We start from the raw sequence: 14,357 nt of genomic DNA, 5'->3' as shown, positions 1-14,357 counted from the left end.
ACTGGTCAGTTAAAGGGTCACCTGACCCCTCCCAGTCCGCCTCCTCTTCCTCAGGTTGCCAATCTTGCCGAAAAGTAACCCCAGGAGTGAACAGGGGCAAAAAAAACCCGCTTGGCGCCAGAAGACGCCGGTCCGGCTCCACTTTGGCCAGGGACACGACCGGCATTGGTTGTGGTGCCGGAGGAAGCAGCGCCGGTGGAGGTGTAATCCGGTTAACCGGCGCCGATCCGGATCCAGGCCTGGATCCACAGGGGCCTGTCAGAGCCGGAGCAGACGGCGGAGAAGGCCTAGGTCCCCCAACAGAGTCCACGGGGCCCAAAGGCACGCCAGCGGGTTCAGGACGCCCAAAGATGGCATGCATCGCTTCGTAGAACGTACGAAGTTGGGCAGGAGTCGCTCCGGGCCCCAGAAAGGGAGGGAAGCCCGGAGTCGACTCCTCAGACTCCGCGCCCGGAGCTGCGGGAGGCACTGCCCACATCCCTCGTCGCGACTTCTTTTTGAGCTTCGACATACCCGACCCCGAGTGCGAAGACTTCGAGGAATGGTGATGGTTCCGCGACCGGTCCCTCGACCTCCCTCGTGACTGGGACCTCAAACGGCACGGAGCAGACTGCCAGCGCTCAAGCAACTTTCAGGACCTCACCTGCTAAGCCTTCAGCGCCATCAACCGGTAGTCGGAGCACGACTTGGGGTCGTGGTCGCGCTCCAGGCAAAAGAGTGATCCATAATCGACATCAGTCGGGTACAGGAACCGCAAGCCTTGAAGCCGGGCATCCCTAAGTGCACCAGGAGTTGTAGAGACTCAGAAAAGAAGTCTACAAAAGTCGAGAAAAGAGTCAGTCAAAAAGTGACTGGAGGTACCACTCTCTCTGAACCTGCGCTGGCTGGCGCAGAAAAAGAAAGAACTGACAGCGCGTGAGAGCGGCATCTAAGTAGCTGCAGCGACATCATGTCCGGCGACCACAACGCCAACGACGGACGCCGAGCCAACAGACGCCACCTTCCGACGAGCAGAGGTACTGCTGGCGAAAAAACTTTCCGGATCCAGTCTGACACCTGGGGGTAATTCTAAGGTAAAGAATCTATAACAAACATGTTTCTTTCAGATAAAACATAAGAGGGGTAGCTCTTCTCTGGATCAGGCCTGGCTGACGCACAAAGAAAAGAACGGATGCCAGCACACCAATGTGGCACCTATATAGGCACTGCAACTTCATTTCCGGTGATTTAGACGACTGATGCGGAGCCGTTCGACACCACCTACAGGTGTACAGAAGTACTGCTCACTAAAACTCTTACGGATCCAGTCTGCTGCCTGGGGAAAATCAGAAGGTAAGGAATCTGCGTCTAGAAATCTCAATCAGATGCAGTCCCAAGACACCAAAGCTAATATTTTGCAGTATCAACTGAAAGTTCGGCCAGGTCAGAAAGATCGTCTTTGTCCTTTTCCGACTGGGACTTCAGCTCCACTGAAGAGCCAGCATATGTAGTCTGGTCTGCTTGAGTAGGAGTGGGACCGCCCTCTTCCCAGCAACACCTCCTCCTTTCTAATTGGGAGTGCACCAGTCATTTGTTTGCACCCATCTACACTACAGCATCACCATCACCTTGATGGGTCACAGTGCTGCTGGCAAACAACACGGCCGGCCGGCCGGCCGACCAGAGCACCCTCCTTCTCAGGCCAATACGGTCAAGTCGGAGGTCTGTCGGCCCAAAGAATACTGCCCGCAACCAACAGACCAGTCATCTCTGGCAGGGTTGGCACAGCTCAGGTCTGGGGCATGCCCATCCTCTTTTTCCATATATTTGTGCCTGCTGGGCAGCCTGTTGTTCCAGGGGGACTAGACATTGGTGTTTTGGCCTCCTGCTCAGAGGCCTTTTCCATTTCGAGTAAGTGGCTCCTAGACATCCCCCTCTGGACAATTGAAGACTGCGACAATGGGGTCCTGGTGATAGGCCCACCTGGTGCAATTAAGTGGTACATGGTTTGGTTTGGGCGAATACTCTCCCTCTGCCACAACCCTGCATACCGCTTGAAATTTGCCCCAGCACACAGTCTCGTGGGGAGGCACCACCCCTATGCATTAAGTCAACATCGCCTGGTGGTGCAGCCTACTTCCACCTGCCCAGCTGTATCACGACGTAAGAGAGTGCAGTGTATGTGGAGACTGACCAGGGTCTTGCTGTCTCATCACTGTATACCTAGACGCACTTGTCGACCCCCTACCGCAGACTACCCCAGTGGTTTGCTCTACCATGAAAAGGCCTCTGGGGCCATGACCCGAGTGGGGTGCAGTGGAATAGAAGGGCGTGCCAAGCGTTACACAGATTTCACACTGGAGAGCTACCGGTCAGACCATTCTTGCAAGTTAGACAAGATACTGCAGGCGGTCCTGGACTTTTAATCTACCCTCTAATTCAAAATCGATGCCCTAGGAATTAACATGGGCCTTTTGCAGGAAGACGAGAAGAAGTTGAAGGAGCAGGTGGAGGACTCAAGAGTCTACGCTGGCGATGCTCTGGTTCAGCGGTAGCGGATGCAGACTCACATTCAGACCCTCCAGAAGGAGGAAAACTACCTCAAAAAATGAGTAGAAGACCAGGAAGGGTGATCCCGGCTGCATCAACGTTGCAGCTAAGAAGCACAATGTGACTCTTTCCACTTCCTTGCGGAAACTGAAAGGCTTACCAGTGCTGGTTCAGAGACAGACCTGTGAGGGTCCTTGTTGGGTCTGCTCTTTACTCCCATGTCCGCAGAGGACTTGATATGAGATGGCCTGTGCCAGACTTGGGCCACATGGGTTGCCTGGTCCCAGGCTGTACAAGCTCAACGAAGATTATGTAAGCACTTGTAGGAGGCTGGCTTAGTATATGGTGGACAGTTATTTAAGTGATGCACCTTGCACTAATCCAGGAAACCCTTATGGTGCTTTTAGTGGTCTTAGACAACCACAGAAAGCTCTCTAAATGGTAGGGGTGGAGAGCAGCCTTCAGTCTCATTTTGGAGTGGTAAGCAGCTTGGTTTTCCAGTTTGTAGTGTAGGTTAAATGAAAAAGAACCACATAGTGAATATATAAAAATATGTCTATTTCTTATACAACACTCAGTAATCCATTGGTATATTTCCTACCTGGAGATATAAACACATATACACAAAAATACTTCAATTAAGGTTAGTAGCAAAAAAACTACAGTGGTCTCCATGGGGAGACCAAATTAAGTACAAAAAAAGTGGAATGTGAACTATGACCGAAGTCGGGACATGGACCAGGAGACTCAGGAGCCGGGGACACAAGGAACCACCCAAGTACTCAGAAACCCACGAAGGATGTGGGCAGAGTAGATACACAGCTGCGTGTCCAATAGAAGTCAACAGGGAAGCTGCGGTTTATGAAGAAGGACCCTTCCCAGTGGACCCTGAAGAAACCCCGTGGAAGACAGAAGGTTGGAGAGTCACCGCACCCATGGATACCCCAGGAACCAGGATACCTACACCAGGGAAGTCGGGTGCATAGGTGCGAAGTGACATTGGAAACCGCCATAGACAACAATGGAGGACTTCAGGAAAGATGCCACTGGAGAAAACTGTGCAAGAGTCAGGTGGAATCGAAGGGTGGATTTCTGAAGTGAAGAACCTGCAAGCAGAGGGGACAGAGTCTATACCACTCGGAGGTGACCAGGAGGTAAGGAAGAGCAAAGCCCATCAATGTAGGATGGTTCAAAAGAGTTGACAGTAACCGTGTCGCAGCAGCTGTGGGGACCAGGTTTGCGCTGAGGAAGACCGGGAGCCATGCACAAGCTGTCCTATGTCGGACGTTAAGAAACAGGGGGTCTCGACTTCCGGCCTGTGGGTCCTCTCATGGGAGCCGAAGACCCTCAAGAGGCGTTGCAAGAGGACCTCGAGCAGCTCACAAAAGATGATGGCCCACGGTGCAGAGGATTTAGAAAAGATGCTGTACTTGGCAGGGAGAGTTGCTGAAGGCTAGGGCTTCTTGTAGCCCGAAGATCTCTGAAGTGCAGAGAAAACAAGCCTTGGCAACGGCAAGTCGACGCAGTGCACAGAGTTCCAGCGGTTCCGACAAGGGATACTGGCCTTCAAACTGCAGAGAAGACAGGTCATGCCTTGAGGGAGTTGCAGAACCACCACCTGTGTTGCTGAGCCTTTCGAAGACAGTGGGAAGTACAGAGCAGCAGACCAGTCAGCTTCGCTGTGGTGCCTGCAGATACAGGGGGGTGACTCCTGCACTCCAAGGGAGATTACTTCGGGTGTCCTTGATGCCACAGGTCTGTTAAAGATCCTGAAAGAAGCACAGACACAGATGACTAAGAAGAGTTGCAGAACAGCGAGACCAGGAGCAGCAGGAGTCTTCCTTGGTGCAGTCTCGGTTCCAGGGGAAGTCCAAGTGTTCAGATGGTCAAAGAGTGGCATGGTTTCAGGCATGAGTCTTGTTCCACGACAAATCGTAGGACCCACCCACAGGTAAGCCCTTAAATACCCTAGAAAGGGGGTAAGGTCAACTCAGAGGTCCCTTCCAGAGGAGGGCAGGACAGAAAGGGGGAGATACTCCCATGCCCTTTATCCAGTTTTGAGCTAGAGCAGAAGTCAAGGCCTCCCTAAACTGACTCAAACCATAGTATGCAAGGAGAGCACCAAATGTGGCCTTCAAAGCAGTCTGGTGGTGCTCGCAGGAGCTCCCATCCCAGCTAAATACACTAAATCCCTGTCTAGGACGTGGTCACACCTCCCTGTGACAGGAAACCTATTGTTCTAACCTCCCCTGCTCGAGCGTAGGTCGGCAGCAGGAAGGCAGGATCAGGTATGGGGTTAGCTGCTGCACTAGCTTGCTGGTTGACCCTGTAAGACTGTTATCGGGTGTACTGGTGGCTTCATGGAGGAGCCTCCTACCAGTGCATGGAATCATACCTCAATCATCAGTAACAGTGTTAGGGTATGATTCCAACATGTTTGACAGCAAACATGCCAGGTTCAGCACAGCCACTACATAGTTAACCATCGCTATTGACGGATGGCCCCTATATGTATCAAAATAGCGGGCTGCACTTACAAAGCCCAGAGAATCGACTCGGGGCTTTGTATGGGTGTCCTGCTCATGCAGGGGCACCTTCACACAAACCCCAGCACCCTGCCTTCTGGATTTGAAAGGCCTGCCTTAGGGGTGACATAGATTTTACATGTAGTGACCTAGAATAGAAGAAAACATCTATCTGTCGTAAGTGGTGCTAGCACCAACTTACACAGGCTGCAATGGCAGACCTGTAGTCACAGTTTGAGTGTTCTCTCATGAGTGGCACAATACATGCTGCAGCCCATGGGAGTGCCCTGATGTACCTGTGCCCTGGGTACCTTAGTACCATATACTAGGGACTTGTACGGGTACACCAGTAGCTAATTGTGGAGGTACAGAAGTACTTACTATGCCAATTTAGGAGTAAGGACAGAGACTGGGGTCCTGATTAGCAGGATCCCAGTCAGGCTAGTCAAAACAAAAACATACTGACACCAGCAAAAAGTGGGGGGTAACCATGAAAGCAGATGCTACTTTCCTACAGTACTTCTTCCTAATGAGTCATCAGTCGGGTCCTTAACTTCAGCGGTGGACTGGTTGAGTGGAGCTCCTTATTGAGTGACTACATATTGTGAATGATCTTTAATTAGGTTTCTTTGCATTTTTGTGCTACTGGCTGGGTGCCCGTTGTTGCACTGGCCTGGCAAGAGGTTATGGGAAGTTATGTTTGCTTTTCGATGTTCATCATTTTCTTTTGTGTTATCCGACCAGGTACTCTTTATGAACACCTTGACCCCAGTGCTATTATAAGATACCCTGACCCATGCTACTTGGGGGGTGGGGGACCTGAGGAGGACACACTTCAACTGTGTCCCAGATGTGAGACTGGATCATTCTCATATGCCTGTATCTGGCGTGCAGCCCCTAACCCTGTTTAAACACCTGCCGCAATGGCCATCCCAAACTCAGGTGCCAGATGCCTGGTGCAGCTTACACCCCCACAGCAAGGGAATATTCTTACTACTCCAGCCTGCCCGACTTGCACATTAGAACTGACATCTTCTACTGTATAGCCGCTGCACTCTTCAGTCTTCGGAGCTGAATACCTAGGCCGCACCTCTGACCATAGCCCGATTCAACTCCTCTTGACACGGGGACCTGAACGGCCACGCACGCCAACCTAGTGCTTCACCTATGATGCCCAACAGGATAAGGTGTTTCGCACAACACTCTCAGACAATATTGAATCGTATTTCAAGGAGAATGATGTACTGCCTCAGATACCAAGGTGGAGTGGAATACTTTTAAGGTGGTCCGTAAAATGTTCTGCGGCACCAACATAGTGTTGGAGAGGGAGTTACAGCGTTTGGAAACCAACATCAGAACGCAAGAATTAATATTTCACACTGACCGGGCAGCCTCTCTCCGATTAGCACAGGTCAAACCTGACCATATGGCCACTTTGACTAAGTTGGGCGCCCTCCACTACAGGGACTATATGGCTAGGAAGCATGAAAAGGGAGACAAGGACAGACTTTCGGTCTTTCTCGTCCATTCCGAATCCCCATCGCCACCATTCCGGACGACTCTTGCGACATTGTTAATTCTCAAGAGGCGATTAGCCTCGCCTTCCGCTCCTACTATAGCAAGTTGTACATAGTGTCTGCAGATGCCAGTGCATTATGGACGTTCCTGGATGGGATACACCTCCCTAGTTTGCAAGAAACTCACCGCGTGGAACTTGAAGCTCCCACAAAAGAAGACAAGATATCTCTCGCAATCAAACAAATGGAACATGGCAGGACTCCCGGCGCGGACGGTTGTCCTGTGGAGTTCTTCGCATAAACTTCCTAGCCGACCCTGTGCCCTCTTCTGGTTTTTGAATCTGCATATTCAGCGGGCATTCTCCCCCCATCTTTACGCTAGGCAATATTAGTAGTCATTCCCATACAGGACAGGGATCTCTTGTTGCTGGAATCATATCGCCCCTTGTCCATCAAACACAGATTACAAGATCTTGGTGAAGGTGCTGGTCAACAGGCTGACACCCATAGCTCAATATATGACAGGTCCCGCCCAGAATGGTTTTATTCCTGGTAGGAACATCTTGAATTTGTGCAGTCTTCATGCTGATGGACTGGGTGAAGAACTGCAGCACCGCCCCCTGATTTGCGCCCAATTTAGTGAAGGCATTCGATCCTCAGTGGTGAGAATACCCCCGGGAGATCCTTCGCCGACTCAGTACAGGGCAGAGGTTTCTGAAATGGAATGCACTGCTGTAGAGTACGCCGATGGTTGCTACTATGTGCTCCTATCTCTGACCCGATCTACATTGAGCATGGCACACAACAAAGCTGCCCCCACTCTCGGATCATTTTTGTGTTGGTCATTAAGGCCCTTGCATATGCGCTCCACACTAGGGTCCCCAAACTAGAGCATTTGGGTGGAAGACTGATGGCACATACTTTCACTATATGCTGATGATGCACTGGTGTATCTCTACAAAGATGTGGATAACATCCCTCGACTTGTGGACCTATTCCCTTTTTTTGGTGAGGCCTCTGGCCTAAAGGTAAATTAGGACAAATCCCATCTTTTTCCTCTGACTGCGACAACGTAGGAGCAGGGACTCCCAGCAGGGACCCCCCTCCCCTTGAGCTGTGACATCTTTAAGTATCTGGGGATTAGTGTTTACCATATGGACAATGACCTGGTGGATGGGAATATTAGGAGGGCACTGACCAGGGTGCGCAGTTTTCGACAGAGGTGGTTCCCAAAGAGAATAGAAACTCCCTCATGCGGTTGGCCAGGGCCTGCTGGGGCACCTATACCATCAACCATTGCACACATGCTCCTTATGAGCCAGGACTGCCTCTTTGGGCATTGCCAGGGTGTTCAAAACTTTGCGCTGGGTCAGCATTGGCCCAATGGACGAAGGCAGGCCTCAACTCTAGGCTGCTTTTGCTGCTCCTGTATGAGGGGTGGGCCTGTACTAGTTTACCCAAGTACTAAACTTTAACAGGTGGGGCCCATGTCTGCCCTCCCGAGATACCTGGCCTTCGCTCTCTCCTGCTCACTGCTTCCCCCCCCCCCCTTACTCGCTTGACGGGGTAAACCCTACCGGCACAGTAGATTTATCCTGACAGGATCAGTAGATCTCATACAACATTGCATCCCAACCCCTCGTCCAGCAGACGGATATGTCCCGCAATTGCATGCCGGTTTGGTTCTATTAGTTACAATTTGGTAACTGCAGGGCAACTTGCTGCCACTTACGAACGATGGGTAACTGTTACAGATCCTTATATATGCTGCAAGGTCAGGAGCCAACCAGTCTACGTAAAGGGATTTGGGTAGTGCTGTTCACTCTACCTGCTTGCAATGTCTGTAAACACCTGTGACTTGCGTTCTTTATGTAATATAACATGTATACGAATTCAACCATAAAATTACCAATGAACAATAAAAAAAAAAGTGGCCTTTGCTCATGATTTGGTTGACTTTGTTGCCTACATTCCTTCCCTGCTATTCTTGTATCTGTCCATCCCAGGAGCATTCTGGTCATACATTTTCGAACTGGATGATGCATCCTTCCACTGCTGACATCAGACAGTTTCCACTGCATGGCAAGGACTATTTTCTTTTTCTCTCTCTATCAGATCTCCATCCTCCTCCCATCCAGCGTTCTCTTGCCCCCAACTCTGCTTTATTTAAGCTTTTTGCTATGCACCAAGTTATTAGCTGACATTCTAACGGGCCGCAAGTGCACGCATGCACTACTTGCATCTTCAAATGGCATTTACTTTAACAAATCTCATCAAAGATCGCTCCCACCACTGATGCGCGCACATCTACAGGGAGAATATTTAATTTGCTTTACTTAAACAAAACCTGTTCATTCAACGATGGCTCTCTTTGAGTGCACTTTTGAATAGTTAACAAAATGCAATTTAAGGACAGCTATGGAAACTATCTAGGACAACAACAAGCACCTGTAAAAAAAACTAGTTTTTGCAAGCTTGTTTTGAACTCAAACTTTTGAAGATGACTGTCGGGAGTTCAGGTATTGTTGCAAGATTTGCTCCTGCTTCCGAGTAAACAGCCAGAGCGGTCTCGTCCGTGGCAGAGATGCATTTTCTGAGTCCTCCAATTCAATCTCTTTATTAGTTTAAAATAAGCAATACACAGTTATTGTAGACTCGTAGTAGTGTTCGCCTGCAACACGAGTCACAATAGAATAATATCATATCTCCTCAGAATTACAAACATGCATAGATGGTGCCTTGAGCATGCCAATGCACAACATTGATGTCATTATTACACCCACTATTAGAAGGCATGATTCACTGTACATTTCCACTGCCGCTCTGATCCTTGACACAAACATTTTTAAATAATTAGAAAGTAAACACCAGAGCAACACTACAAAAACATTGGGAAACGATCTTGCACAGGCAATGTTTATTTGATTGTATGTATTAACCCTATTGTAAAATACGGTGGATAGCACTGTACCAAAATTATGACTGTATATGTCGGTGTTATTGCCATAATTTAATCCATCTTTGTCCTGCATGTTTTTTATTAACCAGTTCACAACCGGTAATCTGTTTTATTTTTTTGTACAACACAATATTTGACAAAATAATTAAACCAAATATAACTTTTTTAAATTTAAAATATCGCCATTTCTCAGTATTTAAATCAATGAGTTCACATACTGGTACCCAGAAAGGAACATCCGAGGGACCATTCAGTAAGCACTGTTTGACTATCCGCTGGATTACTAAAGTACTGTAATTCTGTTCAAGAATTTCAAAAAACACACATAGGCTACAACTTTCCTAAACATTTTAAACGTTGCTTACAACTTAACACTGAAAAACGAATTACATTTCGCAAAAAACATTGTTTAAATATTTCAATCAGAGCAGCTGCACTTAAGCAAATTAAACTGTGATCTTTTCTAGAAAGCAAACAAAAAATGTATAATTAGATATATATGATTCAAATGTATTCTATTTTGAACTGGATCATTAAACAAGAGTTACTGTTCGCCCTCTGTCCGTCAAAGTCGTAAACGGTCTTCTAGTCTTCAGGGTTGAAAATCGTTCATTAAGTGTATAGTTCGTCTGCAGAAAATTTAATGTTAGATTGTTACAGCAACATAAATGGCCATTTTTGGACTTCAGAATATAACAGTGGTAGCAAAAGTACTTTGACTTTACATTGGTTGAAATTGTGTAATTGAGAAAACATCCAATTAAATAAATATAACAAAAAAAAATCTTAGTAACACCTTTTTAGCATAGTTCGCCTTCATATATATTCTGTAATGCAAGTGAAAATAAATGTCGCCCAATAACTTATTTAAAGCTACTGCACTAGTAAACACATTCACACTTACTTCAGTGAATAATAGCAAAGAATAGAAAAATCGAAATAGGTTAATGACTGCCCTCCTCCAGTCTGTGCTGCTGCCAGAGAAAGACAAACACCATAACTCTAGTTCGCTAAAACACTTTAATACCACTACAACAATGATGTGTGTGCCCCTCAAAATCCAAGCTCAGCCAGCTGGATATATTAACAAAATTATGACAGCTGCATGGAGGGCAAGCTCTTTTTTGTGTTCGCACATAACTTCTGCCGTATCAAAACATGTACCTGCATCCCAACATGTAGGTGGGGCCAAATGGATAAATTATTTACATGTAATCCTACTTCTCTTCCAGGGGTATCCTCATCAAAGTCATAAGCAAGGAATATTCCCGCCCGTGCACAGGGACCCCGGAAACTATAAAACATTATATATGAAAACATATATATATACAGCTATATATATTACCTACTGGCCAGTAGGTAGATATAGTTAGGACCTATTTTCCATAGGAAATCCGCAACATTCTATTTGGAATAACGTTGGCGCCGATGACTAATCTTCGTGAAATTTTCAAAACTTGGTGATTCGTCAAACGGGGGCCAAGAAAAAAAAGGAGGGTCCCAAAACGCGTTTTCCCATAGGACCTTTTGACGCAGCTACAGCCCGAACTGCTGAACGGAATTACACCAAATTTGGCAAAGAGGTAGCCCTCAGTTCAGACTCGTGCCTTTTGCTTAAATGGTGTAAATCCGTTCAGTAGTTCCTGACAAAATTAGAGGTAAAAGTACAAACATATCTATGGCCTCGGAGGATCCGCGCACCCTCCCAAACACGAGCTGAATGCTAATTGGCTGCCAACACTCTGAATCAGGAAGTGTTGGCAGCCATCTTGTGCCTCGGTAGAACCGAGGCACAAGAACTCCCCCCCAAAAAAGGCACAAAACGCGACAAGGGGGCAGGGTAGAAACACCCTGACCCCCTAGCCCTGCTCAGGGGGTCCCAAAAGGACCCCCAAGGCCAATGGGAGGATGCGCGCTGGATGCACGGATCCTCCCGCTGAATATGGAAATTTGCCCCCGGGGGGCCAAATTCGAGGGGAAACTAACAAAAAACAAAAAAAAAAAAAAGAAGGTGTGGGGAGTCCCAATCCCCCCCCACACTGCCCTGGGGACCGCCACCCCCCGGGGCTTAAAACAATTTGATGTGGGGGGCCCTCAGGCCCCCCCCCAGCCCCAGGGACCGCCACGCCCCGGGGCAACTTGTACATGTGGGAGGGGGGCCACGTGGGAGTCTTGTATAGGCCCTGTGGACCGCCACCCCTCAGGGCCAGCTCCTGCAGTGTCCCGGGGTGCCCACCCCCGGGACACTGCTGTTTGCAATGGCAGGGCGGGAGCCTCGCGGCTCCCGGCCTGCCATTGAAAACTGCTTTGCTTCATTGAAACTAGAGCAGGGAAATCTGCTCTCGCTTCAATGAAGCAAAGCAGATTGCTTTTCCACATGGGGAGCAGCAGGTTAGCTGCTCCCTAAGTGGAAAAGCAATGCTGGCTCCCGCAGGAGGACGGGAGCCGGCTGGGACCGTGGGGGGATTGGGGAACCACCACGGTCTCCAACGAGAGGCCAGGCCCCGGGGGATGGGGTCTCCGGGGCCAGAAGTGACCGGGAGGGGGGCCACGCGGCACCCCTCCCCCATTAATTAAAAAAAAAATATATATATATATATATATATATATATATAACAATGGCCGGCCCCGGGGGATGGTGTCCCCAGGGCCTTAAGTGGCCACAGGAGGGGGGCTATGCAGCCCCCTCCATAAAAATATATTTTTTTTTAAACAAAAGGGCCATGCCCCGGGGGATGGGGTCCCCGGGGCAAATTATGGCCTCGGGAGGGGGGCCACGCGGCCCCCTTCCCGACTTTTTTTTTTTTTATAAATAAAAATTGGGGGCAGGCCCTGGGGGATGGGGTCCCCAGGGCAAAAAAATTTGCAAAAGAAGGGGTGCTACACAGCCCCCCTTCTAAAACAAAGAAGAAAAAAAAAACGGGATCGGGCCGGAGGCCACGCCCCCTCCTTACACCACTCTGCAAACGCGCCCCCAGGCAGAGGGGGAACTAATTACACTTGAATACTGGGTGTCCCTGGGGGCCAACTAGCCCACCAGGAACCTCCAGTATGCACCAGGGGGCGGCGTTGTAGAGAGGTGTTCAGAGGCCACGCCCCATTTTACACCTCTCTGCAACGCAGCTCCGTGGCGCTTACTGGAGGTACCTGGTGGCCTAGTTGGCCACCATGGGACCTCAGGACTTAATCCCCCAACTTGAAACGCGCAACGGGGTGCGTTTGCACAGTGGTGAAGGTAGGGGGCGGTGCCTGAGGTGATACTGTGAAAACATGCCCTGTGGCGCGTTTTGAGTTGGGGAATTCATTCCTCTTCAACCCAGAGGTCCCCTAGTGGCCAACTAGCCCACCAGGTACCTCCAGTAAGCGCCACGGAGCTCCATTTTCACAAACTAAAAATATTCCTAAAAAATAGTCTGTATGACTTAAACACATTCTTTCAACTGTTTACAGGAGATTCGCCTGTGCTGGATCCAGGATCCACCACGGAGTAAGAAAAAGTAACAATAACACTACTTACCTGCTAAGTGAATTTTCTGCCATAGGATAACATTGGTGATTCTATGTGAAAAAATTTCTAAGTGTCAACTTTTAAAATACAATAATAATCCTTAAAAAACACGACTGTAACCAAAACGCCTTTAATCAACTGTTTACAGGAGATGTCCAAGGACTGAATCTAGGATCCAGCCCTGTGGTTAGAAAAGTAATCCATAAAGTAACTAATTGCATTTGACTAGAAATTCACATTGAGCTCAATGTTGCTTTGGGTTTGAAATTGTGTTGCTCATTGCAACAACTAACTACTGTACTTAAAAGTCTATTGCCTATTTGCAAAGTATTTAAACTAAAGTAATTCATTCAGAGAAAGTATATTTTGTATTGTAATGTATAACGTAATTAAAAAATAAAATATCTAAAAATAAACAGTTTAAAAAATGTAGTAAATCAGTACAACAAAAAAAATCAGTATAACAATTAATACATTAAAAATTGTCATCTACAAAACCTTTGAAATTCACTGAAAAAACCATAGGTTTTCAGGCCTGATGTAGTTAGGAATTAGCATTTAAAAAACCTGAGAAATTCACTGAAAAAACAATAGGTTTTAGTTAGCTGGACATTTCATCCGAACAAAACCCTTGAAATTCCTCCGATATAGTTAGTTGTACTAACTACATCTTGCTCGCCCGCAATCCACTGCCGATGAGGTCACATATTACATCATTCATGACATGGTCAGTGACATCACTGATGACATCTCAAATGACATCACTGATGACATCACTGATGACATCATCCACGTGACAATCAGATACACCTCATCATACACTACTATAACCTTTCATCACTCACTGTAAAATACAGAGTGCCAGATTTAAAACCATTGACACACCAAAACAAGTTTCTAAACACCCACTCAGTGATTCCTAGATCTATACACACATCTAATCACTTACCTATAGATTCACTCATACATGCCGTCAATGATCAATAGAACACTATGAAATATACTTATACACCTATATCGACATTACACACCAGCACACATCCTAATCACTTATGAAGTCATCCTACTCACTTATGCAAACAATGGATCATACTTACTTTTACTTAGCTATACACTTATAAAAACACTTCATCTATTCATATAGATAACAGCTCATACTTAGTGTGTTATAAAATCACTATTACAACTATACAGTTATCCATACAGTCACTCATACAATCACTAAGTCTTATGTATACTTATTTATATACAACTGACACATACACTGGCTTTTATTTTTCTAGTTTGTTGGATATGTACGATTGAGACATATTTGCTCA

The 14,357-nt window shown here is 47.4% G+C and overlaps 1 protein-coding gene across 2 annotated transcripts in view; it reads right to left on the bottom strand.

Annotated features, from left to right (window-relative positions):
• Positions 1 to 9,172: 9,172 nt before the first annotated feature.
• Positions 9,173 to 14,357, bottom strand: part of LOC146829228 (UAP56-interacting factor-like) — an 801,405-nt gene continuing 796,220 nt past the window's right edge. For both annotated transcript variants that reach the window (XR_014962204.1, XM_085607860.1), the window contains one exon: positions 9,173 to 10,159. Coding sequence is in view for 1 of the 2 variants with exons in the window: in XM_085607860.1 (XP_085463986.1) it covers positions 10,064 to 10,159 (96 nt within the window). In the remaining variant the exon portion in view is untranslated. The remainder of the gene's footprint in view (positions 10,160 to 14,357) is intronic.

Source organism: Triturus cristatus, chromosome 5_2 (assembly GCF_964204655.1).
Source record: "Triturus cristatus chromosome 5_2, aTriCri1.1, whole genome shotgun sequence".
NCBI classification, from domain to species: domain Eukaryota; kingdom Metazoa; phylum Chordata; class Amphibia; order Caudata; family Salamandridae; genus Triturus; species Triturus cristatus.
This window is presented reverse-complemented; position numbering and strand designations above follow the sequence as displayed.